Source organism: Sinocyclocheilus rhinocerous, unplaced genomic scaffold (genome assembly GCF_001515625.1).
Source record: "Sinocyclocheilus rhinocerous isolate Xijiao unplaced genomic scaffold, SAMN03320098_v1.1 scaffold2116, whole genome shotgun sequence".
Taxonomy (NCBI): Eukaryota; Metazoa; Chordata; class Actinopteri; order Cypriniformes; family Cyprinidae; genus Sinocyclocheilus; species Sinocyclocheilus rhinocerous.
Genome location: NW_015623486.1, coordinates 516,076 through 539,509, shown reverse-complemented (window position 1 = coordinate 539,509; position 23,434 = coordinate 516,076). Strand labels below are relative to the sequence as shown.

At 40.6% G+C, this 23,434-nt stretch overlaps 3 protein-coding genes across 7 annotated transcripts in view; 1 reads left to right on the top strand and 2 right to left on the bottom strand.

Moving 5' to 3' along the window:
* Positions 1-3,799, bottom strand: part of LOC107753410 (DCN1-like protein 3) — a 10,752-nt gene extending 6,953 nt beyond the window's left edge. Inside the window, exons 1-2 of one of the 2 annotated variants that reach the window (XM_016569581.1) lie at positions 3,383-3,799; positions 915-985 (exon numbers count right to left, since the gene is read on the bottom strand). The gene's annotated coding sequence lies outside the window, so the exon portion shown is untranslated. The remainder of the gene's footprint in view (positions 1-914; positions 986-3,382) is intronic. The other variant, XM_016569653.1, reaches the window with a different exon arrangement.
* Positions 3,800-3,888: 89 nt separating this feature from the next.
* On the top strand, positions 3,889-6,213 carry LOC107753555 (LYR motif containing protein 1-like). 4 transcript variants are annotated; one of them, XM_016569841.1, is made up of 5 exons: positions 3,889-3,969; positions 4,743-4,901; positions 4,985-5,045; positions 5,178-5,209; positions 5,765-6,213. In XM_016569841.1, the coding sequence occupies exons 2-5, from the start codon at positions 4,752-4,754 to the stop codon at positions 5,876-5,878; spliced, it is 357 nt and encodes a 118-aa protein (XP_016425327.1). In that variant the 5' UTR covers positions 3,889-3,969; positions 4,743-4,751; the 3' UTR covers positions 5,879-6,213. The 4 variants fall into 4 exon arrangements, with proteins under 4 accessions (XP_016425327.1, XP_016425250.1, XP_016425393.1 ...); XM_016569764.1 differs by having other exon boundaries at positions 3,890-3,960; positions 4,738-4,901; XM_016569907.1 differs by having other exon boundaries at positions 3,908-3,972.
* The window catches only part of dnah3 (dynein axonemal heavy chain 3), a 49,273-nt gene continuing 32,050 nt past the window's right edge, over positions 6,212-23,434 (bottom strand). Inside the window, exons 50-61 of the mRNA XM_016569476.1 lie at positions 22,608-22,790; positions 21,880-22,078; positions 19,639-21,780; positions 18,109-18,334; positions 16,686-16,930; positions 10,034-10,150; positions 9,660-9,817; positions 8,900-9,067; positions 8,671-8,813; positions 8,272-8,476; positions 7,422-7,559; positions 6,212-6,904 (exon numbers count right to left, since the gene is read on the bottom strand). Coding sequence (XP_016424962.1) covers positions 6,551-6,904; positions 7,422-7,559; positions 8,272-8,476; positions 8,671-8,813; positions 8,900-9,067; positions 9,660-9,817; positions 10,034-10,150; positions 16,686-16,930; positions 18,109-18,334; positions 19,639-21,780; positions 21,880-22,078; positions 22,608-22,790 — 4,278 coding nt within the window. The 3' untranslated portion in view covers positions 6,212-6,550. The remainder of the gene's footprint in view (positions 6,905-7,421; positions 7,560-8,271; positions 8,477-8,670; positions 8,814-8,899; positions 9,068-9,659; positions 9,818-10,033; positions 10,151-16,685; positions 16,931-18,108; positions 18,335-19,638; positions 21,781-21,879; positions 22,079-22,607; positions 22,791-23,434) is intronic.

Here is a 23,434-nt window from a genome sequence, read left to right as displayed (position 1 = left end):
CGTTGGGTACCGGCACCGAAATTCAGGTACCGATACCAGTACCGTACCGGTTCAAATGTGAACGGTACCCAACCCTAATTGAGAGACAGCAGTTTAAGAGAGTACTTACAAAATTATTAAGTATAATATTTAAATAATATTAATAATTATTGATTATAATTTTTACAGATACTATTTACAAAATTATAGAATACTTCAAAATCAATATTCATATAATACTATTTATTGAAATGAATTTTATTTTTTAATTTATTTTATACAGAATTTAAATAGAGAGCATTTTAATACAGGATATTTATGAAATGACTAAATTTTGCCTTCTACCTTTACCTTCACATTAATAATTATTAATCATTATATTTTTTATTTATACAGTATAAATGTAGACAAGAGAGACTATTAAAAAAATTATAAAGTAGAATATTCACTTAATATATTATTTATTTTATATAGAATGAAGCAATGTAAACAAGCAGAACATTTTATGAGAGAACACATACAATATTATAAAGTAGACTATTTACTTTATATTAATAATTCTTAATTATTATTTTATTTTTACATAAAATCTATATTACAAATAAAGGGCATTGTTATTCTTAAACCGCAGCGTTCTTGAGCTGCTGCTCCATAATAAAAATATATACTACGGACAGAAATGTTCATTAAAACATTATTTCATCTAAATGAAGTGTCACCCTTATGCTAGTAGATCTAGTGGTGACATGTAAGTTACCCTTAACAGCTGGTCTCTATGGATGCTGTGCAGTGACATACACCGCAACGCTGCATCGACCAATCAGCATCCAGCTGAGGAATGATGCGCTTTATAACGAGCGCTGAGGTGAGCAGCTGGGATCAGAGCGATCAGGACACACACGTGTGGTGTAGTAGTGTGGGACGCACTGACTCACCCAAATCCCTGAGCACTGAAGCGACGTGTCATCTGAGGAAACTCCATGGAGACGGCGGAACATCCGCTAGCCTGAGCCCAAGCAAACCAAAGAGCTGTTAGAAAATGAGACGGCAGAAACAACACACACCACAATCTGCAGCATCTACACAATACACTCCGACACACTTTCACACACCCGATCACAAGACTGGAACCCGTTTCCTCACGCTCTAACTAACTAACCAACCGACCCACAACACAATACCCACGAGGTAACCTAAATAAAACAGAGTAGATGGGAGCTGGGTTACATTAGAGGTGTTGGATTGCTGGTGTGACCGATGCCACGATTAAATGACATATAACCTGACTGGGGTCATCGTCACAGCAACGCACACCTGATGGGGATGTGGCCAACAGCTGGGGTCAAAGGTCAAGAGCGAGAACAAATTCACATTTGCAGGTTGATAATCAACACCCATTTACTTCCATTATGCGCTGCATTTACCAGTGTAACAGGATATAAGAAAACTTGATCGGACGGTGAAAACTAGCTATCACATACAAGAAATGTTAGTAATATAGTAATTTTATATTTATTGATGTACTACATGGTATGTAATAGTACTGTATGATTTGTATACTCATTCACCATAGTATTTACATGCCACTCCAAAGCACTTAAAATACATATCAATTAGGGCTGCACAATTCATCGAATTTCTAATCGCGATTACAATTACGGATAATTCAATGTGAATTGTGATAATCTTAATTAATAATCGCAATTACAATTTCAAGGGAATAATCGACTATTATGATTTGTCATAATCGTGCAGCCCTAATATCAATAACCTATCCAAAAGATACTAATACCACAGTCAGATACCTTAAAGCAGAGGTTTTCAGTTTTCTTTTGATGCAATGGGCCCCCAAATATCATTATTCTGCAATTTACAATATGAAAAAAATATATATTATAACTGTTTAAAATTTAAAAGTTTCTACCAATATTTTGTGTTTTTTCCCCTACTTATATTATTTATTATAACCATTTATTATACTACTGAAAAATTTTATTTACTCATTTATTAAATATTTTAATCTAATTTTTATTTATATATTTTAATCTTATATCTTTTAATTATTTATTCATTTATTTTTTATTTTAATCTAATGTTTATTGATTTCAATCTAACGTGATTATTTCAATCAACATTTTTATTGGTTTATAATTTATTCTTTTTAATTTAATTGTAATTTATTCAAATCTAATTTTTTATTTCAATCTTATTTTTGTTATTTATTTAGTTAAAAATTACACTACTTCAATTACATTTATAAATGTAAAAAATATATAATTTTTACACAGGTTTTCTCCTAAAGGGGTCATATGATGCTTTTTTAAAGATCATTATTTTGTGTATTTGGTGTAACAGAATATGTTGACATGCTTTAATGTTCAAAAAACGGGGGCGTGTTAGAACGAGCCGTTTTAGGGGGGCGTGGCAGAGTCTTAACTTTGATAAAGAATATCTCTTTGGTTTTGAGACTTTAGTCTTTGCAACTTCAGGGATCTTATCTATGCACAATCAGCTTGTAACACTCCAAAGAGAAAGGAAAACTTGAAATCACATCATATGACCCTTTTAACTTTTCCACAGATCCACCAGCACTACTTTGCGGCCCCCAGAGCCCAGTTTGAAAACCTCTGACCTAAGGTACTTCAAAGAATACCATGGTTAAACCACTGTAAAACACGGTAATACCATGGTACTTCTTTGTTAGTGAGAATAACTCATGTTTAAAATCAACTCCTGACAGTTCTATTATATGAAATGTCATTTATAAATAAATTATTTGAATATAATCTACATTATTATATAGTCAGTTATGTACTAACAGTTAACTTGATATGGACTATTATTTATGAAATAGATGCTTACACACAGATGCTGTCTATCTAGTCAGCATTTTAGGGCATCACAGGCAAATGCAGCCTTTTGAGCATCTAAATTACACATACCCCATTATTAGGCCATTTATTTTATATATATATATATATATGCAGCATTTTTAGGCATCATAGGCGATATTTGATTCCGATAATGCGGTCTATGTAAGCAACTCACTAGATCTGAGCCACAGCCAAGAGTCTCTATCAGTATAAATGAGAAACTTTTCCTTTAAATTACGATTAACTGTCCGTCTATATAGCAAAAACACCAAATATCCTAAATAAATGAGCTCTAGAATCATACTGATAGTTCTGATATATTAATATGTGACTATCTGAGTACTGAAACAATGAATGTGACAGTTAAAAGTCTTTTAAAGAGCTGATCTCATGTTAGCAGCTTAGCTAGTTAGCTTCAGATGAGGCTGGTTCATTTATACACACTAAACTTCCTTTAAACTCTAAAATGTGTAGATTGTGGTCAGAAAGGCAGCAGAGATGTGAAGTGAAGGCGTTTGGTGTTGATTTACCTGTGGAAAGATGATGAAATGCATCGGAATCAGCGCATCCCTGCGGTCATGCTAAAGCTAAAGCTAATCCCAGCCGAACTGGGTCGGTTCTGAATCTGTGTATAAACAGGAGAAGAGCTTCTCTTTGTGTGCTTCAGATGCTCTTTGGGTCAATAGATGATCATAGTTGACAGTTCCCCCGCATCCCTTCCTACAGACCCGACCCGAACCGAACCTGCGCTGATCCAAGCCGGCTCCGGTAAAACCTCCGCCTTTAGCAGCTCCCACACTCCTCTGGATCGCTGCTGGGGGTCTGAGAGGATCGTGATGGACTCGATACGGCCGCACGGAACCACAGAGACGCGGATCGGCCGCTGATTGATCGCAGTTTCTCTTTTTGTTTGGGTTCGAGAAGGTCTGCGCAAAAGCCGCGCAGAAATAGCTCCCCCAAACATCCCGCGGATCTCTGACTGCGCAACGTGAGAGCGTTAAGGACTAGTTCGAAACAAAACTCTCCGCAGTTCGAGTCGTCATCGCTCGTGAGCACGTGGACGCTGGAGTGCGGAAGTGCTCACATAAGCTGTATTGATCTAATCACGCACGCACAGGTAATATGTATTTCATCAGGAAGTAGGGCTGACGAGCAGCTAGATTCCTACTGAATAAAGCGAAAAGACTGTAATAACTATAATGTATGTCAGATATATTGCAAAGCTTATTGACATGTATCTAGTTTACCTAACAGTAACACAGAGGTCAGGCAAGATCTGTCACACACACGCAGTTCTGCAGATTTCTGTTTGTATCACATTTTTTGTATGTGTATGAATATTTTATACTGAATAATAATGATTATTTCAACATAATCATGCTGCATAATTGTTAATTCATTTTCTTTCTCTCTCTCTATTCATGTATATGAATTTATACTTTATTACTATAATATATATTAATTATATATATTCATATTTTTTTGTTAATCGTGCTGCATAATTTTTTTTAAATAATATATTCATTATTTTACATTGACAATTATCACACGCAATTGTTGAAGTAATCATGTAGTATATAATTCTGTATATACAAAACAGATATTTAATTAATTCAAGCTGCATAACTGTTGAAAAAAAAAATATATATATATAATTATTATTCAGTGTATATATATTTAGTTTTGCATTCTTTTCTAATTTCATTTAATGCATTTTCCATCTGAATAATTATGAGCATTACAAATTAAGAGAAAGGGTAAACATGAATGTAAGGAAAATCTAAAATTCTTTTTGGAATCCTAGAGAGCTGATCAAAGGTGAAACGATGCCTACTGTCATTATAGAATGTCAAATTCATAGATTTGCTGTATTGTGTTTGGTGTTCACAGGTGGTCCGGATGTCTCGTTCAGATGTGCTGTCTCTCTACAGGAGGGTCCTAGGCATCGCACGCAGCTGGACAGCGCAATCTGCTCTTCCACACGACACTGACACAGAGAGGAAATATATCGCTCAGGAGGCTCGAACCCTCTTCAGACAGAACCAGCAGGTGTGCACTGACCTCAGATCAGCGGATGAGCTGCTATAGGTCTCATATCTGTCACGTTCTCCCATAACTTCTCTCTGTTACAGATAACAGACCCAGAATCAATCAAGAGATGCATTGAAGAGTGTGAAGCTCGGATAGAGATAGGTGTGCATCCTACATCAAATAGTTACTGCAATTTAATTATAGTCCTTTTTCATTAATCATTTTTTAGATGTTTGGTGTTATCAAATAGCAGGTGAGCAGCTAAAAATGGTTGTTTTCTGTTTTTCATGTCAGGACTGCATTATAGGATCCCCTATCCTAGACCAGTAAGTAGTATCTCTACATATTATCATAAGCAGTAATAATAATATCACTATATTTGTAAATAGAATATGATCTCATGAAGAAATGTCCGTCACATTTCTCACAAATTGCTCAGAATTGAGATGTAAACTCAGAATTCTGAAAACAAAAAGACAGAATTCAGAGAAAAATCTGAATTGTCAGATAAAAAGTTGCAATTACCTTTTTACATTTTTATTCCACGGTGGAAACAAAGAAAACTGAATTGTGAGATGTAAACTTAGAATTAAAAATAAAAAGTCAAAATTGTAAGATATAAACTCAATTGTGAGAAAAAATTCTGAATAGTTAAATTCAGTTTGCAATTACCCTTTTTCTGCGCAAGAAACAAGCTTCCATAGATGTGTTTTTAACTTTAATTAAAGTAATAGTTCATTCAGAAAGTCTTAATGATCCTAAAAAGGCTTTGTTGTCTGTTCTTTTGAGTTTGGGGTGAAATCTTACTTGATACAGGACATGTTCTTTGCCGTTCCCGTGAGTTTCACACAGAAATATGTCGTATATATATTCCCTCTCAGACGTATCTTCCTCCGATGGGTCTGGCCACTCAGAAAGGCAGAAAGCTGCGAGCTCAGCAGAGACTGAGGAAACAAGCCAAACCGGTGTACCTGCAGTCTCACGATGAGACCTGACACACACAGACTGTGCTGATTTGAAAGTGCTCAGAAGCACCCTGGAACATTATAAATTCTTGTCTGTTCATGTTATTTCTAGCTAAAATGACAGCATTATGAAACAGATCATAGTGAAGTTATTCTCACTGCCAGTGCAAAGCATGATGAATGTAATATTAGGGATAGTTCACCCAAAAATTCTATCGTTTACTCGCCCTCATGTTTTTCCAAACCTGTACGAGTTTCTGTCTTGAATGGAAAAAAATAGTATGGAAGTCAGTAGTGGTATTTTCTTCAAAATATCATCTTCTGCAGATGAAAGGTTTGGAACAACATGAGGGCGAATAAATGTTGAAAGAAATTTCATTTTTGGGTGAACTATCCTGTTAATGTGAGCTGTTTTGTTTATTATATTTGTCATATACTGCATTGTATAAAGGGCTCAGTTAATGTTGCATTTAAAGTATCTAGCTGTATTTCAATTAAAGTTTATTATTTTGTATGTTGAATTTACACCCTCAAATTGTTTGTCTCTGCAGATTTAAGTGGCATCGAAGTTATGTTAACCTGCATCATTGTTTTATTATTCTATTCAATTGTATTAAACTTAACAACGATAGTGCTGTAGTCTTGTATTATCAGTTTTTGGCGTGTTAAAATGTAAACACATAAATGCAAACTCTGATATGCTCAGTTGTCTAGTTGGCAGAGGCAGGCGACGCCGCGGTTGATCCAGTGTTTCTGTGGCTTGTCCGAGGGCAGCTCGATGGACAGCACGTAGTTTGTGGAGTGACCAGTGGTGGAGAGAGTCCCACGCCTGGCGCTGGTCTTGTACACGGGGCAGACGTAAACGCTCTCGTGCAGGAAGCTGGCGCTCTCTCCGGGCTTCAGCCAGATTATGGGCAGCGTGTCGAAGAGGACTTTAGGAACAGACTCACCGATAACCATGTGCTCTCGATCCCAGCGCGCTCCCTCGAGGAAAAACCCACGGACGTACGCACCATCCTCCGGCTTCTGCTCCATGTGAGTTTCCTGTTTACAGACCTAAAAGAGATGCACATTATTATATACATAATGACTGTTTTTAAAAGAAATTGATATTTTTATTAAGCAAGGATGCGTTAAATTGATCTGAAGTGACAGTAAAGACAATGTTACAAAAGATTTCTATTTCACATAAAATGCTGTTCTTTTGAACATTCTATTCATCAAAGAATCCTGAAAAATTAAATGTATCACAGTTTCCACAAAAAATATGAAGCAGCACAACTGTTTTCAACAATGATAACAATCAGAAATGTTTCTTGAGCAGCAAATCAGCATATTAGAATGATTCCTGAAGGATCATGTGACACTGAAGACTGGAGTAATGATGCTGAAAATTCAGCTGTGCATCACAGAAATAAATTCTATTTTAAAGTATATTGTAATAGAAAACAGTTATTTATACATTTCACAATATTACTATTTTTACTGTATCTTTGGTCAAATAAATGCAGCCTTGGTGAGCATTAACATTTAAAATGAATCAGTTTCTGTATGCTCTCATTGGCACACAGACCTCAAACTCAAAGCCGATGTAGTCAATGGGGATGGTGTACTTGCGAGCGAAATTCTGAGACACACCAGTGAGGAATGACTGTGTGAAATAAAACGCAGATATCCAGAACACAGACGGAGGGCCATTATCAATCCAGTCCTAAAACACACACACACACAAAAAGATGGCTTAAAAATTAGAAAATTCTTGGTTCATATTGCAAAACTGTCCTAGGTAGTGGACAACTTGGTTTTAATAATATCAGTGCACACAGTAATCAGTGCCGACCGAGTGTCCTATTTCAGCATAGTGCACACTATAAGACAGAAGTGTTTCGCCCTACACATATTTAAAAAGACAGTGTTCTTTCATGTTGATAATGACATTAATTGCAATCTAGGCAGGGTATAATTAACTGAAACTAAAACGGTTTAAAAAAAACATTTTTGTTACTAAAAATTAACTAAAATAAAATATTTCAAAACTCAAAAAATATTAAAAATTTAATTTTAGCTAGCTGGCAAGGCAACATTTCTCATATTCATTTAGTTTAACTAAATGTACTACAATACATAAAAATGATAATTAAAAATGAATAAAAACTATATAGACAAAAGCTAATAAAAATGGCAAAAACACAAAATTACTAAAATGTGAACTAAAATTAAAAATGGAAAATACAATAATAAAAACGAATTCAAAATATGAATAAAATTATAATAGCATCTCATTTGACTGTATTTACCCTGAAACTAGGTGCATCAGTTGGTAACAATTTAAGGTTTTGTTTTGTTTTTTTACAAACATTAAAGGACCATGAGCCTCTCTCTTGTCGTGTGCATTTGTCTTAGCTGTAACATCTAGTGTTCACCTGTAGGAACTGCAGTCTGGCGAGAAAGTCGGACACAAAGCTTCCGAGGGGTTTGAGGGAAGGGTAGGACTTTGCGGCCCACATGGCTGGCACTTTCCCAACGAGAAGACTGTTGAAGACATTCTCCAGCTCGGCTGACATCACAACCTGCCCCCGAAGTGCCTTCTGGGTGTTTATCAGGCTGCTACGGACCACCTTTGACAGCCTGTACATTTATGCATTTGGCAGATGCTTTTATCCAATCAACTTGTATTGTATTAAATGTATAAATGTTATCGGTTCATGCATTCCTGGGAATTTAACCCATGACCTTGGCATTGCAAGCTCTACTGTTTGAGCTACAAGAACATTATGATGTATTATATGCAAATTGATGTAGGTAACGAATAAATCTAGTACCTGTTGAAGCGAATAAGTTCCTGCCGTAAGACGGTGTTCATCGACTCCTCATACAGGAGTGGGTATTTATTGGTCACCATCTCAATGTCAAAATCAGGAGGGAGTTTGGCCAGCATTCCCCCGGCCAGCTCGTCCACTATTTCCTGTGGACACAGACAAAGCTGCTGTCAGAAAGACCAGGTACACAAAACTGCCAATCATTTCTCATTTATGATTGGCATCCTCCCACCTGTGGTGATTTGGCTCCGCCGCTAGTTTGTCTCGGCAGAGTCAGCAGCACTCCATCTAACAGCTGATTGGTCTCCTGGTTGTCTTTGGTGATGTTAGCGTTGCTGTGGAGGCCAAAAACCTCAGGTTCAGCAGTGATGGGAAGGTTGCGGATGTAGTCCACGTAACTCTACATACAAAAGAGATAATCGGAGAGCAAGATTTTCAGTGAATAACAATGAAATTTGGGTCTGTTTTGTGCATAAATTTAAAACAAAAACTGATAAACAATGATTCAATCTGTAAAATGCACAATTTATGTTGCCCTTACCAGTTAAAGCTTATTGTCAGTAAATTAAATACATAAATGCATAAACGCATTAAAAATATATACAATGAAATGAATGAAAAAAATGCATAAATAAATGCATACATAATTTGAATGAATGAAAGAAAATACATAAATAATTTAAAAAAACCACACAAATGCATGCATACATACATTAAACTTTTAGTAGCAAGAGACTACTTTTATGATACGTTTATGGCACTTTTTGGCCAGTCACTGTCTAAGAACCGCTTAAAAATCCCACTAAACATCTTCACAGAAGAAAGAGGTCACAAGTCATACAGATTCTGAACAACATGAGGGTGAGTACATGACAGAATTGTAATTTTTAGGTGAACTATCAATTTTAACATCAGTAGAATCCATGTAGTTCATCAATGTCAAATGTTTCTCTTTTAATTGATAAATATGAGTACACAGTGTTTGTGTGTACCTGGTATGGACCGTGTGATGGCACATAGTACAGATCTCCCTCACACACACAATACTGGTCCTGTTCAATGAGCTCCCAGCTGTAGAAGATGGAGAGGAGGGACATCAGCAGTCTCCGGTCCTTATCGTCTGTCACCCTCCCACCATAATTACACTCTCCTACAGATAACATGAGTACAGTAGGGTTGAAAAAATGACTTTTGTCTAAACAAAATGTTAAAAGAAAGATTTTTATACTATGTGGTTGCTATGCAGTTATTGAGGAGAGAGTGGCTTTTAGGACATTGCTATGTGGTTTCTAGAGCATTCTGGGTGGTTTCTTGGGCATAGTTAGGTGGTTGTTAGGGTGTCCTGAGTGACTGCCTGCTTAATCACCTGTCAGGTAAGTGAGGGCCTCTAGCGGAACCTCCTCATACTCATCCAGGAACATCTGGATCTGACGAATGCTGATTCTCAGGTCAGACTCATTAAACTCATATGGAATATTCCAACCTGCAGAGAGACAGAGACAAAGAAAGAAGAATGAACACAACTTTGATGTCACAATAAAAACCCCTGGAGAAGACAAAAGTCATCTCGGACAGGAAATTCCAGTATTGATTATGAGTCTTAATAGAATTTTTTTTTTTTAAATTCAGAAACTTGGCTCCCATATACATTGATGATTAATCTTCCTAATAATTCCCAGATCATCAGTATAAATAAATAAAAATTAGTTATATTAGAATAGATACGGTACATACGTTTGCTGAGAAAGATGCGAGTGGTGCTTACCTTGGCAAAACTCGGCACGGTGCAGTTACTAGGGTCTATTTTATAATGTTTTAAAAATTATCTATGATTTTAGCACATTTTAACACTTTGTTCATCGCTATTAGCAAGTAGTTATTCACTGCTAGCACTGTAGCATTTTGGAAGTACTGTTTGCTAGAATGAGTCAAAAGAACCAAGTCCCATGTCTATAAGATGTTCTGATACAGAGATATAGGTCTTGCTAAATGGTTGCTAATGTGCTCCGTTTGGTTGTTAGGGAGTGGCTTGTCAGCTGGCAATGGCGATATTCCAAAGGCTGCTGGCCAGTATGAATTATACAAACCAACCCCCCTGCCTCTTATGACATTCGGATTTGAAGATATGCCTCTGGGTTCTTTTTCTAACTTCGCTCGGTGTTTCACTATGAGAATCGTTTTGGGCGTGACCAACTGCGGAAGCTCCTATGACACCACGTCTGTCTTTGGCAGACAGGTCAACCTGTGACCAGGCTCCGCCCCACCTATATCAGTCAGGTCGACCCCTGCCAAAGTAATTCGCGCTTTCTATCTGTGGGAGACTGTAGCAAGCTCTCTCAGCACATCCTGACTTTGCTGATTTCACTAAACTGTTCAACAGACGGGCCGTCATTGGACTCCGTCACCGAACGCAAGGTTAGTTGGACGGGATTGTGTTGCGTAATATCCTAACAATTAGAATAGTGTCCGCATCAAGGCGAGCTATTCTAATCGGCCTACTGCGTATTAAATTACTGCGGTAGGTGACATTAAGTCAACTAGAGGTTTAATGCGTCAAGGCGAGCCTTCAGAAGGTTTAATTACCTTAGACCAGCAGGCTAACGTGTTGTGACGAGTCTGTGGGTTGCATTACTTCTCAGCCATTATGTCGACGGCCACCGCCAAAGGGAATGAGTCGAAGATCAGGGAGGTTGCATCCCGCCCATGTCCATCCTCATGTGGAGCTACCATCTCGGGCAGGGACCCTCACCCCATGTGCATCGTGTGTATGGGTCCGAAGCACGCTCAAACATCGCTGGCGGATCCACAAACATGCGTGCACTGTGCGTCATTGCCGTTGAAAATCTTAGAAAGGAGGCTGAGAGTGGCAGTGGCTAACAAGCAGGACCCTTGTCTGTCTGGAGCGGCCACACAGTCTGCGGCGGCTGACTGTCTTGACGCGAGCCAGTACGAGCTGGGCAGACATGATGGAAGCCGAATCCCCGGATATGCCTCCACTGTTTGAGGGCCTGCTCACGCAGGAGGAGGGTGATCAGGAGGACGAGGATGCAGAGGGCAATGCTAATTCTGATCTCATCGATTTGGACATGGACGACGAAGAGGAGGAAGACAACTCCCTCTTCCCCGTCCAACAGTCTAGGTCTCCGAGCACGAACGACTTGGCATTGCAAGTAGACAGTAACTTGCATGAGGTATGCAAATGAGCCGAGGCGAAATTGGGTCTAGCTTGGCCAAGGACGCCGAAGGAGCTGAGAGGGACCTTTATGATGGAAAAAGGTGCTCCTGCTCAGCCTGCAGTGAGACAACTCCTGCCTGCCCGTGCCTGCTTGCATGAAGGAAATGTCCCGCTACTGGTCTAGCCCCTTTAAGAGCAAGCTCCCTACCAAGGGGTGTTCCATGTTGGAGATTCAAGGGATGGGGGAGCTGGGGTTGGCCGGACCCCCAGCGGTAGAGTCTTTAGTGGCCTATCACCTCCATCCGAATCGGCGCTCTATTTCTGCCTCCTCTCAGATTTCACTGCCGAGTAAAATGGAGCGGCTGACCACGTCGATATATCAGAGGATGTATAAATACGCGGAGCAGTCCGTGTGCTCGCTGAACGTGGTGACTTTACTGTCAGCGTATCAATCAGAGATTTTGGAGGAGATGGGGCTGCAGCTGGACTCAGGGGCGCCGAACCAGGCACTCTGGGACGAAATTTGCGTGGTGAACGATCTGATTCTGCACTTTTTTCCCGCGGCGCGGTTCAAGGCTGTGGCCGCGTGATGGGCTTGGCTGTGTCAGGTGAGAGAGCGTTATGGCTAAACCCGTCAGGTTTGGGCGACACGCAGAAGTCAGAGGTAATGCATACGATACTACTAAGGGGCTGTTTGGCCCAGCCCTCGAGAAAATGAGGGAAACCAGCACCCTCAGGAAACAGGAGGATTAAGCATTTAACCTCTGCTTGCCGCGTAAGCAAGCGTCACGACCACCCTCTCAACCGCCACGACAGGGCTTCGCAGCAGCCGCCGCAGTGAGAGGGAGACCAGTAGGCGCTAGGGCTCAAAGACCTGCTCACAACGGGCAGTAAGCTGGCCAGCGCTCACGACCGAATGGCTCTGGGCCATGGGGAAAGCAGTCTTTTGTGGCTGTGGTGGCTAAAAACCATCCGTCCCACCCCGAGGAGAGGAAGGAGTGTGCGACCTGACACACAGGTATTCCCCGACCCTTCTATCTCCGCCCGCAAAGAGGAGAAGGTGGGAATACAGCCCTCTTGTACTGAGTTCAGTAAGGGCCCGTTCGGTAAGCTCTCCTCAAAGTCAGAGAGATGAGGGAGCTCAGAGTCATGTTCAACAGTGTCACCTAGCACTCACACGGTGTTTTCAAACACTTTTCAGTTTGGGGGAATTGAAAATAAAGAATGCATCATCGCATCCAAGCCACGGGCTGAGGGCAATATGCTCCCTGAATTCAGAAAACACATTAATAAATGTTGCACTATCACAGCCAGGCAAGCAGCCAAGGGCGATATGTTCCAGAGACACAAAATTCAAAGAGATGAGAAGCGCAGAGTATCTGGGGTTCAGCATAGACTCCTTCTCTTATCGAGTCACACTGACAGAGGGGAGAATTGCGTCTTTCACACAATGTATCTCCCGCTTTCAGATGGGGAAAGTGGTTCCGTACAGACTGCTTACGAATGCTGGGTCTAATGGCTTCGGTGATTTCTGTAGTACATTTGGGGCTGTTCAAAATGAGGGATTTTCAGCACTGGATCGTGCCGTTACATCTGTGCTCTCGGCGGCATCTCAGCCAGCCGGTGAGAATTACTCATGCGTGCGTCAGAGCGCTCAGGAATTGGAAAATTCCCGCGATTCTCAGAACGGGGATTCCCTTGGGGGCGGTGTCATCGAGAGTCACTATGACGACAGACGTGTGTCCTTAAAGGGCTGGGGAGCGACTCTAATGGGCAGAGCTGTGAACGGCGTGTGGCCTCCGCAGCTGACTCACAAACATATAAATTATTTAGAGCTGCTAGCAGTATGGTTAGCGCTGAAACATTTTCTGAGCTTCATCAAAGGGCAGCATGTGTTAGTGAAAACAGACAATTCCACAGTGGTTGCTTACATCAATCGACAGGGGCGCGTTCCCTTCAACTGCATCAGTTGGCAAAGAGGCTGATCATGTGGAGCGACACAAGGCTTTTATCCCTCAGGGCAACTCACGTTCCAGGGATTTTAAACAGAGGGGCAGATCTACTGTACAGAGGAAACCCCCTGTATGGGGAGTGGAAACTCCATTCCCAGGTGGTGAACCAGATATGGCAGAGGTACGGTCAGGCGGCCGTAGATCTCTTCGCCTCGCAAGAAAACGTTCAATGTCCTCTGTATTTCTCTCTAGCGGACGAAAATGCACCACTGGATGTGGATGCTCTAGCCCACCCATGGCCAGACGTCCTTCTTTATGCATTCCCTCCTCTGAGCTTACTTTCCCCCACTCTAGCCAGAGTGAGGGAACAGGGTCTGTCATTAATTCTGATAGCTCTATCCAGACATTGTGTGGCTGAGATAGTTCAACTGCTGTCAGGCCAGCCGTGGCCCCTGGATCTCCTGTCTCAGGTGGGGGGAGGGATTTACCACCCTCACCCAGATGGGCTTGGCCCGTAAGATGTGGAATTTGAATGCTGCAGGTCTGCCTCCATCAGTCATACATACTATACAGTAGGGCTGTAAAAATGACTGAAAAACTAAATTCGAATTTTTTACTTAAATATTATCAAAATTAGAATTATTTTCGAATTTAAAAGGCATAATTTCAGTCAACAAAAAAAGAAGCTCTTTTCAAAAAAAAGCTTTCGGCTTCTCTTCTGAGGCCACAAGAGGGCGCATCGAGCAAAATATTATGCACGTTTCTTCAAAGCGTAATAAAATAACAGGACTATCTTTGAAAAAAAGTGCATAATGTTTAAAATAATGAGGCTGCCTGACGGCTGACGCAGACCTTAAATTCGAATGCAACGTTTTTGCATTCGAATGTGGATTTTTTTTTTTAATTCGACGAATATTCGAAATTCAAAATTTTTTTGACAGCCCTACTATACAGAGTGCAAGAGCCTCCTCTACTCGCTCACTTTATAGCAATAAGTGGCGAGTCTTTGAAGAATGGTGTGAGCAGGGTCATATTGTCCCTTTTCAATACTCAGTGAGGGATATTTTATGCTTTCTTCAAGATCTTCCAGATAAGGGGAAGGCTTTCTCCACCGTTAAGGTGTATTTAGCAGCTACTTCAGCTTGTCATGTAGGTTTTGGCGAGAAATCGGCAGGCCAGCACCCTTTGATTATTCGGGTGATTTTCCCCCTTTGATTTTATGGGATTTATCCATCGTCCTAGAAGCCCTTTCTCAATACCTTTTTGAGCCATTGGAGGGAGTTGGGCTTAAGTTTCTCTCTTTTAAGATGGTGCTGCTCATAGCCTTAGCAACAGCTAGGCGTGTGAGTCACTTACAGGCTTTGTCTGTTAGCCCGTCATGTTTGCAGTTCGCTCCAGGGCTCACTAAGGTTTCCTTTCGTCCTAACCCAGCTTTTGTGCCTAAGGTAGTTGACTCAGCATATTGGTGCCCATCTACTGAACTTGCAGCTTTTCACCCTCATCCGTTCTCTTCTCCGGAGAAGCAAAATTTGAATTCATTATGTACAGTATGGGCTCTTCATATGTATGTGAGGAGAACAGCAGGCTTTAGGACTCATGACCAGCTGTTTGTGTCGTGGGCTACTCCTCACAAAGGGAAGCCGTTGTCTTGTCAACGGCTGTCTCATTGGATCATAGAGGCTATATCTTTAGATTATATCTGCAAAGGTATTCAACCGCCGAAGGGCTTGAGAGCCCACTCCACTCGGGGGATGGCTACATCTGTTCAAGATATTTGTTCAGCAGCAAGTTGGGCTACGCCACATACTTTTGTGCGGTTTTATAGACTGGACATGTCTGAGCCATCCTTAGCACACGCAGTGCTGGGAACCGGCAGGTCGGTGCCCATTTAATTGTTTTGTTGGATAGCAGTGATATGGGTGCAATCCGAGAGTGGTCTATATCTCCCATAGTGAAACACCGAGCGAAGTTAGAAAAAGAACAATGGGTTACTTAACGTAAACCCAGGTTCTTTGATAACAGATTTAGGTGTTTCACCAGCACTTCCCTTCCTTGCATGGGTACGGGAAGATGGTTGCAAGAGTGCTCTAAATGGTTGCTAGGGCATGGCTTGATAGCTTCATGATGATCATGAGAGACTGACTGATTGTCTGAGTAAAATCAGCCCAGCCCCATGTCTCTTTGACACTGTGAGTTATGTTCAATGCAAAATTCCTGTGGAAGTTACCAAAGTAGGAAAAACGCATGTGCTCAGTTCCTTACTATAGTATGTTTAAGGGGCGATTTCGGCTGGCTGTTGTGCCCAAGGGGTACAACTCATACCCCATCGTGGGGTATGTCCTCACACAGCTTGCCAGCCTCTTCAAATGTGGTGACCCACACGTTTCTAAGAAATCCTCGCTCAGAGCTACAGGCCATCAAATTTGGTCACAATATTAAGTCTATGGGATTTTTCCCCTGATTTTTCGCCCACTGTGCGAACATCGTATCCCTGATCACGTCGAAAAGTCATACCACACCTCACCTCAATAAGCTGCATGATTTGATGCCTCTTTCATGGGTCTATGACAAATGGTACGGGATGAGTTACGCACCAACGTTTGTATTGAAGAAAAATAATAAAAATCCAGCTTCGCAAGCACCACTAACAAGCTTGCTTTAATAATACTGTTTATAGTTTTCAGGAGAATCAATCTATGAACTTATAACTGCCTCAGCCTATTAAACTGCCATTTGATTGCAGTACTATAATGTCTGTTTAGAAAAGATTAGATCAGTTAGATTGACGATAGTATGCCAGAGTTTCACAGAAGATTGTTTAGAGATGGATGGTGAATCAAATGAAGGATGACAGACAGGAAAGCAAACTGCATTACAGATTCATATCTGACCGAGTGGGCCGAATGTTCTCCTCTCCTGGACCAGAGCGTGGAAGAAACAAAGGCCGAACAGCAGCTTCTGCCAGATGTCCTGCTTAGCGGAGCTGCTGAAGAAGGCAGGGTCTGAGATGGGGTCGCTGAGGTAAGAACGCAGTAAATTTGCCCTCAGTCCTTTGGGAGGCTCGTTCGTCATCTTCACCCCATTCTGCAAAACACTCACTGGAAACTTGTCAGACGGCTGACTGGTCAACCACAACCTAAAACAAAAGGAGTTTGGAGTTTGGTTATCAGTTTAATTACTAATATAATTTCATTTAAAGGGGTCATCGGATGCGACATGCACTTTTACAAGTTGTTTGAACTGAAATGTGTGTTGGCAGTGTGTGTACACTACCACCCTATAATGATAACGATCCACCCAGTGTTTGTTTTTAATCTCGTTAAATCATTTCCCCTTTCTCATATCAAGCCATTCTCAGATGCCTGTCTGTGTGACGTCACACAGACCCAGGCCCCTCCCATGATTGTTGATTGACACTAGCGTTTTACCTTAGACCCGCCCTGAGTGAGCTGTCATCAATCCGCCATTGTTTCGACGCTGGAGCAGATGTAGACAAGACTGGCTCATAAGTGATTGAGATGTTCTGTTGTTGGATGTAATAATGAACATAGCAGTCGTCATTTACTCCCGACATCGGAGCAGTGGATTACCTTTGTTTTTGAAGGGAATGCACCGATCCCCGATCTACCTAAATGCGTTTATGTTCGTGCGAATCATTCGTGATCCAGCCTCACCTACAGAAGAAGTGAGTATAAGGTTCTTTTATGAATCTTTGCAAACCGCCTTTCCTAATAACGTGCTAGTTAGCAAGTTCCGCGGCTAAAGTAAACAGTCTCATGAAAATGGCTCGTCACCCCACGGAAGAGAGGGACGGGGTGAGCAGAGCTCATTAGCATTTAAAGGAACATGGACTAAAACGGCTTGCTGAAAACAGAGCTGATTTTGACAAGGTAAAAAGGGTGTTGTTTTACACTACCATTGAGAAATTTTAACCAAAGTATGTTATAGACTTTTCATTAAGACCCTAAAGAATCATATCAACTTGTGGAAAATGGGCATCCGATGACCCCTTTTAAGAAGTATAATTTTAAGTATACATAACGGTAGTATTAATTTTACTGCCTTTTATGATTATTTTAATAATATTATAATATTAATATTATAATAATTAAAAAATTACCTTTTTACACTAATGAGAATTTGAGAGATTTAGTTTTTTGTTAGATTTTGAGATTAAACGTGTCCTGGATATGTTCTTTATCTTTGTCATGTATCCACTAATTTTAACTCTGTGCTGAAATTAAGTGTGGCCATAATAATTTATGTGAAACGGCACAGTAAGTGTGTTAGATGCACGTGTGTTGTTATTTTTACCTGAAGCTGGTGTGTGTGTTTTCAGGTGTGATGACCTCCTCACAAATCTTCTCCAGCGTTGGCATCCAGCTGGTCGCGAGGTGACAGTTCTGCAGCACGACCCAGGTGCCGTCGGTCAGTGCTGCTCTGATCAGCTGCTCAGCTACTGGACCTTGACCCTGACCCAGAGAGATCACCTGCGTCTTACTGCCGCCCATGCCCAAGTCATCTGCAAACTTCAGAAGTCCTGAGTAAGACAAAGAGTGTAAGAACATAATTTAGTTGTAAATGTTTAGTGCTGCGCTGAAACAATCATATATTGTGATTCTATGTCTCATAATATTACATAGAACGCCCAGATTTTACATTGGTCTTCAAGCAGCAACCCAACATTTGAGTATCATATTACAGAAGTAAACAAAAGTGTGCTTAAAATCAACTACAGAAGTATATTAATATTAAAAATAGATAATAAACAACTAGAATAATCATAAAATTATTTAAATATTTCTACAGCCAATAATTGACACCACAAAACACATGGTTAGAACCAAAGACTATAGAATACCCAAAATATGTCACTCGTATAATTTGAATGGGGAAAAAATGTAACGCTCAATATTGCCACTCTATCAGTGTACTGGCTGGTCTAGCCTGAGAAATAAGCCTTTTTTAATGCTATTTTACCAAAATAAACAACATTTATGATACAGTTGTCATATTTCATTGGTGATTTCAATATGAAATGTAATCGTAAGCCGTATAATTTGAATGGGGAAAAAATGTAACGCTCAATATGGCCACTCTATCAGTGTACTGGCTGGTCTAGCCTGAGAAATAAGCCTTTTTTAATGCTATTTTACCTAAATAAACAACATTTATGATACAGTTGTCATATTTCATTGGTGATTTCAATATGAAATGTAATCGTAAGCTTGGCGAACAGTTTTGGAGAATTTAATGTTTCCCCATTCAAAGAGATAGAAGCTGCACTTGCATGCCCGAGAGGAGTTTCAAAGATGGCCGCAGAGTGACATGACTTGCCTTAAAGGGACTTTGTTAGAATGTACATTGTATTTGCCATTTTCTACCATTTTAGTTTCTCTTTTGCAGTTTCACTTAATATTGAAATATTAAAAATATTAATATTATATCTGCATTTATTCTGAAGAGTAACAATCGTAATCCCATGATATCATCAACTAAAACTATCAAGAAACATTTTCATTACTTGAAATAAAATAAACTGAAATAAAATAAGATATAAAAAACGTAAACTTATTTTATTTCAGCTAGTTCCCATGGCTACATCTCTCATGTTTGTTTAGTTTAACTTTAAGTACTAAAAAAAACAAAATCTAAAACTGCAATAAAAATGAATAAAGACTATATAGGTTTATTAAAATGAAAATGGAAAACATAAAAATTCTAAATATTAATAAAAACTATAATAGTATATTGATTAATGATATATAATAAGTTATTGGCTTAGCCCTATTTTCAAAACAAAATGACAAATCATTGAAAAAAAAAACCATCTTTCTATTTTACCTGCTGTAGGGTCTGATCCTGGAGAAAGGACGAAGATAAGTGGTGAACAGCAGTAAGAGTCACTGTAGCTCTCCGCCAGGTCAAAGGTCGGTGGCTCAATGTATGTCCGGCTCATTTTGTCGACGATGAACTGTTGTACCGCCAGCACAAGTTTATCCGGTCTGAAGCAGCGCAGCACCACCATGCGCTCCATGCCCACTACTGTGCGCCATTTCCCGGGTAACTCCTCGTCCTGCGGATGACCCGAGTCGTAAATCTGCTTCCACTGTGCGATATTCTCCTGCACGTGTTCAAACAATCCTTCCAGGCAAGGAAGTTGAGAAGCCCGAACCACTTCGGACCACGATTTATCCGAAAGCCACTCCGGGGCCGGGTTGGGGTAAGGGTTTTCCAGAGCAATGCCTCCGGTGAGAAGAAAGCGCCAGACAAGGTCGTCGACCTGACCTTTGCCCTGCATAATGCCGACGGTCAAAAGCAAAGAGAACAGCAGCTTGTCCTTCTCAAACAGAGAGCGGCACACGTTATAGTAAACACGCATGGTGAAGTGATCCAAGATGTTAGCGATGCGGATCTCTAGGTCATCGCTAGGCGCGCTGTGAGCGATGGACTGCAGGTACAGATTGATGAACCACGTGAGAGAGTATTGGTACATGGGATCGATGTTCGCCAGATCCGAGATGCAAAAGAACAGAATGGATGAGTGTTCTGCAACCGGCCGGTAACCCATTCGAGTTTCGTCAATCTCGTTTTCAGTCACGCTCGCAATTTTCTGCTTCTCGGAAATCTCCTCTGACAATATTTTAGATGACGAGAGAACCTTAATAGCAGTTTCGTCTTCTAGGATGTTTCCTTCAGAAGAAGAAAGGACCTCCAGGATTTTGTTCTCGATCTCCTTTAGCTGCTTATTGTTGGCTGCGCTTTCGAGAATTAGCTGGTTTTTCTTCTCCTCGAGTTCTGGCTTCTCTTTAGCGGCGACGATCCCCAGAAGCTGATCTTCCAGACCCAATGGCGTGATCATGAAGTTCAAAAGACACACTTTCACCGCCACCTCCGGCAAGTAATGTGGATTCCTCAATCCTGTTGTGATGTAGAACCGGAAATCGCTTGAATACTCCACAGTGTTTTCACCAAGTTTCATATACTCCACGCCCTGCTGCTTAAAGGTCTGTTTTAAGAGAACCGGCTCTAAAATTGCATCCAGCTCCTCCCCAACGTTCTCCAGGAGGACTGGCGTGCCGAACTGGATGGCGTTCTCGAGGGTACGGACATAGTTGCTGTCTGAGAGCTTGATGATGGACAGTTTATTGGCCTTGTTCATGTTTTTGACCCATTTGTTGGCTTGTCCCTGTGGATCGATCATGAGTGGCCAACGGCGAGAGTTTGAGACAATAATTCCATTGTCGGTTGAAAACACGTCCACTGGTAATCCAGCGATCTGCCACGATCGGATCAGCACCTGGTTTCCGAGAGTGTTGCTAAGTGTGAAATCCTTCGAACATGGTATGTTTTTCTCATTGCACAGCTTGTGCCACTCTCGCTGACACTCCACGCGGTAATCGACAGTGAACGCGCCAAGATAAGACACCATAGCCGAGGACAAAAGCACATCGCCGGTAAGGTTGGTGTATTTGATGCCAAGGAGCCGAGCAGCCTCCGTCCACCTGTCTTTTTCTCCTCCCAGACCACCGATTAGTTTTTCAGCTCGTATTAGCTTTTGGGAACAGAGCTCTATGTTTGCTTCTAGGTATTTTTTCTTCTGTATCATCCCGTCGAATGTGTCATTCAGCGCCTGCAAACGATCCTCCACCTCCTTCAGCTCGGCACGTTTCACAGATAACTTCTGCATCTGCACGGCTAACTCCTCCTCTGCTTCCTTTAATCTCACTTGCTTGGGGGCAACGACTTTTGCCACACGTTCGTATACTTCCATGGCACGCACCCATTTGCAAAGGCCCTCGCAAGCAGAAGACACGCTTTTGATTACTGAAGGCTGAAAATCTGGGTGGTCTATGAACTTTTCTCTGATTTTCTTAATGTTAGATGCAGGTATGTTGTCTTTATCGAACGTCTTAAGGCTCTCAAGGAACTTCATGTCACCAAGAAGCTTCTTAGATGGTCCCCAGAAATCCTCAACCATCTTTCCTGTGAAAATAATTTCAACCAAATGTATTTAATCGTCTTTAATAATAGAGTGTGTGATATATTTCACCTGTGTTTCTCATGTGTGCCACATTCTCATACCCGATCCACCGGGGTCTTGTTTCCTCTCTGGTTTAATGCCCTTCATGACACAGATGGACTCCATGACCAGTTTGACAGGACCAGGAGGATTCTGCATCGTCTTCAAGACAGTAATATCAGCCGGCTTCAGTGTGTCTAGAGCAGAGAGAGCCGCTTCCAGTGCTGGCATCGCTTCTGCAAGATCTCCCTCACACTCATCCTATCCGACAATAAATTAATTGATATAAACTTCTCGATCATAACTTTAACAAAATGTCCTAATACCCCAAAATCTCCAACTGCTAACCACTTTCTGAATCTCCTCAACTGAAAGAGTGCAACTAGTCCACCAACATCATTAAAGACTTGTAAATTCCTACATGCCAATATATGTTTGTTTTTTTTTAATCTATTTATGTATTTTCTAACTTATCAAGTAGATTGAGAATTGAAGGGAAAATCAGCAACATGAGAACATCTGTATTATTTTTTTCACTTGCATAGCTAAAATTTTAGGCCAGAAACATACTTTAAACAAGTATGTACAAAATAAATGTTAATACTTGGCCAACACTTTGAATGCAATCCTTTACTAAATGTCATTATATTATATAACAGATATGGTTTTGTCCTGTTAAGAATTGATGTTGTGTAATTAAAAGGGTTTGCCTGCATGGATAATTTTTGTGAGCCTTAGACAGAAATGTACTGCTCTGATGAACTGAAATACATTTTTCCCATCTGGTTACCTTGATCGCTTTAGCAGCAGCTGCTGCTTCATTGGCGACTTTCTCATCAGCACTGACAAGCTCTTTCTTAGCATCCACCTCCATCGTCTCTTTCTCTATCTTCACCATCATCTGATCGGTCTGTTTGGCTGTCTCGATCAGTTCTGGCTGAAGAGCTGTGAGCTCCTGCTGCATGACCGCTACCTGCACATCACAGACAAACAGCACTGTCAACATCAATTTATTCAGGGATAATGACTATGTACATTATCAAATAATGTATTTAGGCCTCTTGTTGATAAAAAATCATAAATAATTTATCATGATAATATATAATTGATCATATGCTGAAATTTGCCTGAAATCTACATATTTATCTGAGACCACCAATGAAAATGGTTCTATTTCACATTTTTCTAATTTTAATACAAATTTTAAAGGGGTCATATGATGTTGCTAAAAAGAACATTATTTAGTGTATTTAGTGTAATGAAATGTGTTTATGCAGTTTAAGGTTCAAAAAACACATTATTTTCCACATTATTGTGCAATAATTGTACATTATTGTTTCTCCTCTATGCCCCGCCTTTCTGAAACGCGTAAATTTTTACAAAGCTCATCATTCTGAAAAGCGAGGTGTGCTGTGATTGGCCAGCTATCCAGTGCGTTATGATTGGCCGAATACCTCAAGCGTGTGACGGAAATGTTACGCCCTTACCATACTGTGATGCTGTGTCCCGGTGCGACGAGACAAAAACATTAAAACCCATTACAAACGAGGCATTTGTTGCATCCAGTGGGGACATAATTACAGATTATAATGACTTATACTGTCTTTTTACACTTGC

Coding starts and splice junctions, on each gene's coding strand:
- LOC107753555 (XM_016569841.1), top strand. CDS start 4,752: ATGTCTCGTTCAGATGTGCTGTCTCTCTACAGGAGGGTCCTAGGCATC. Junction 5,046..5,177: donor TGAAGCTCGGATAGAGATAG/GTGTGCATCCTA, acceptor TTTTCATGTCAG/GACTGCATTATAGGATCCCC. Junction 5,210..5,764: donor GGATCCCCTATCCTAGACCA/GTAAGTAGTATC, acceptor ATTCCCTCTCAG/ACGTATCTTCCTCCGATGGG.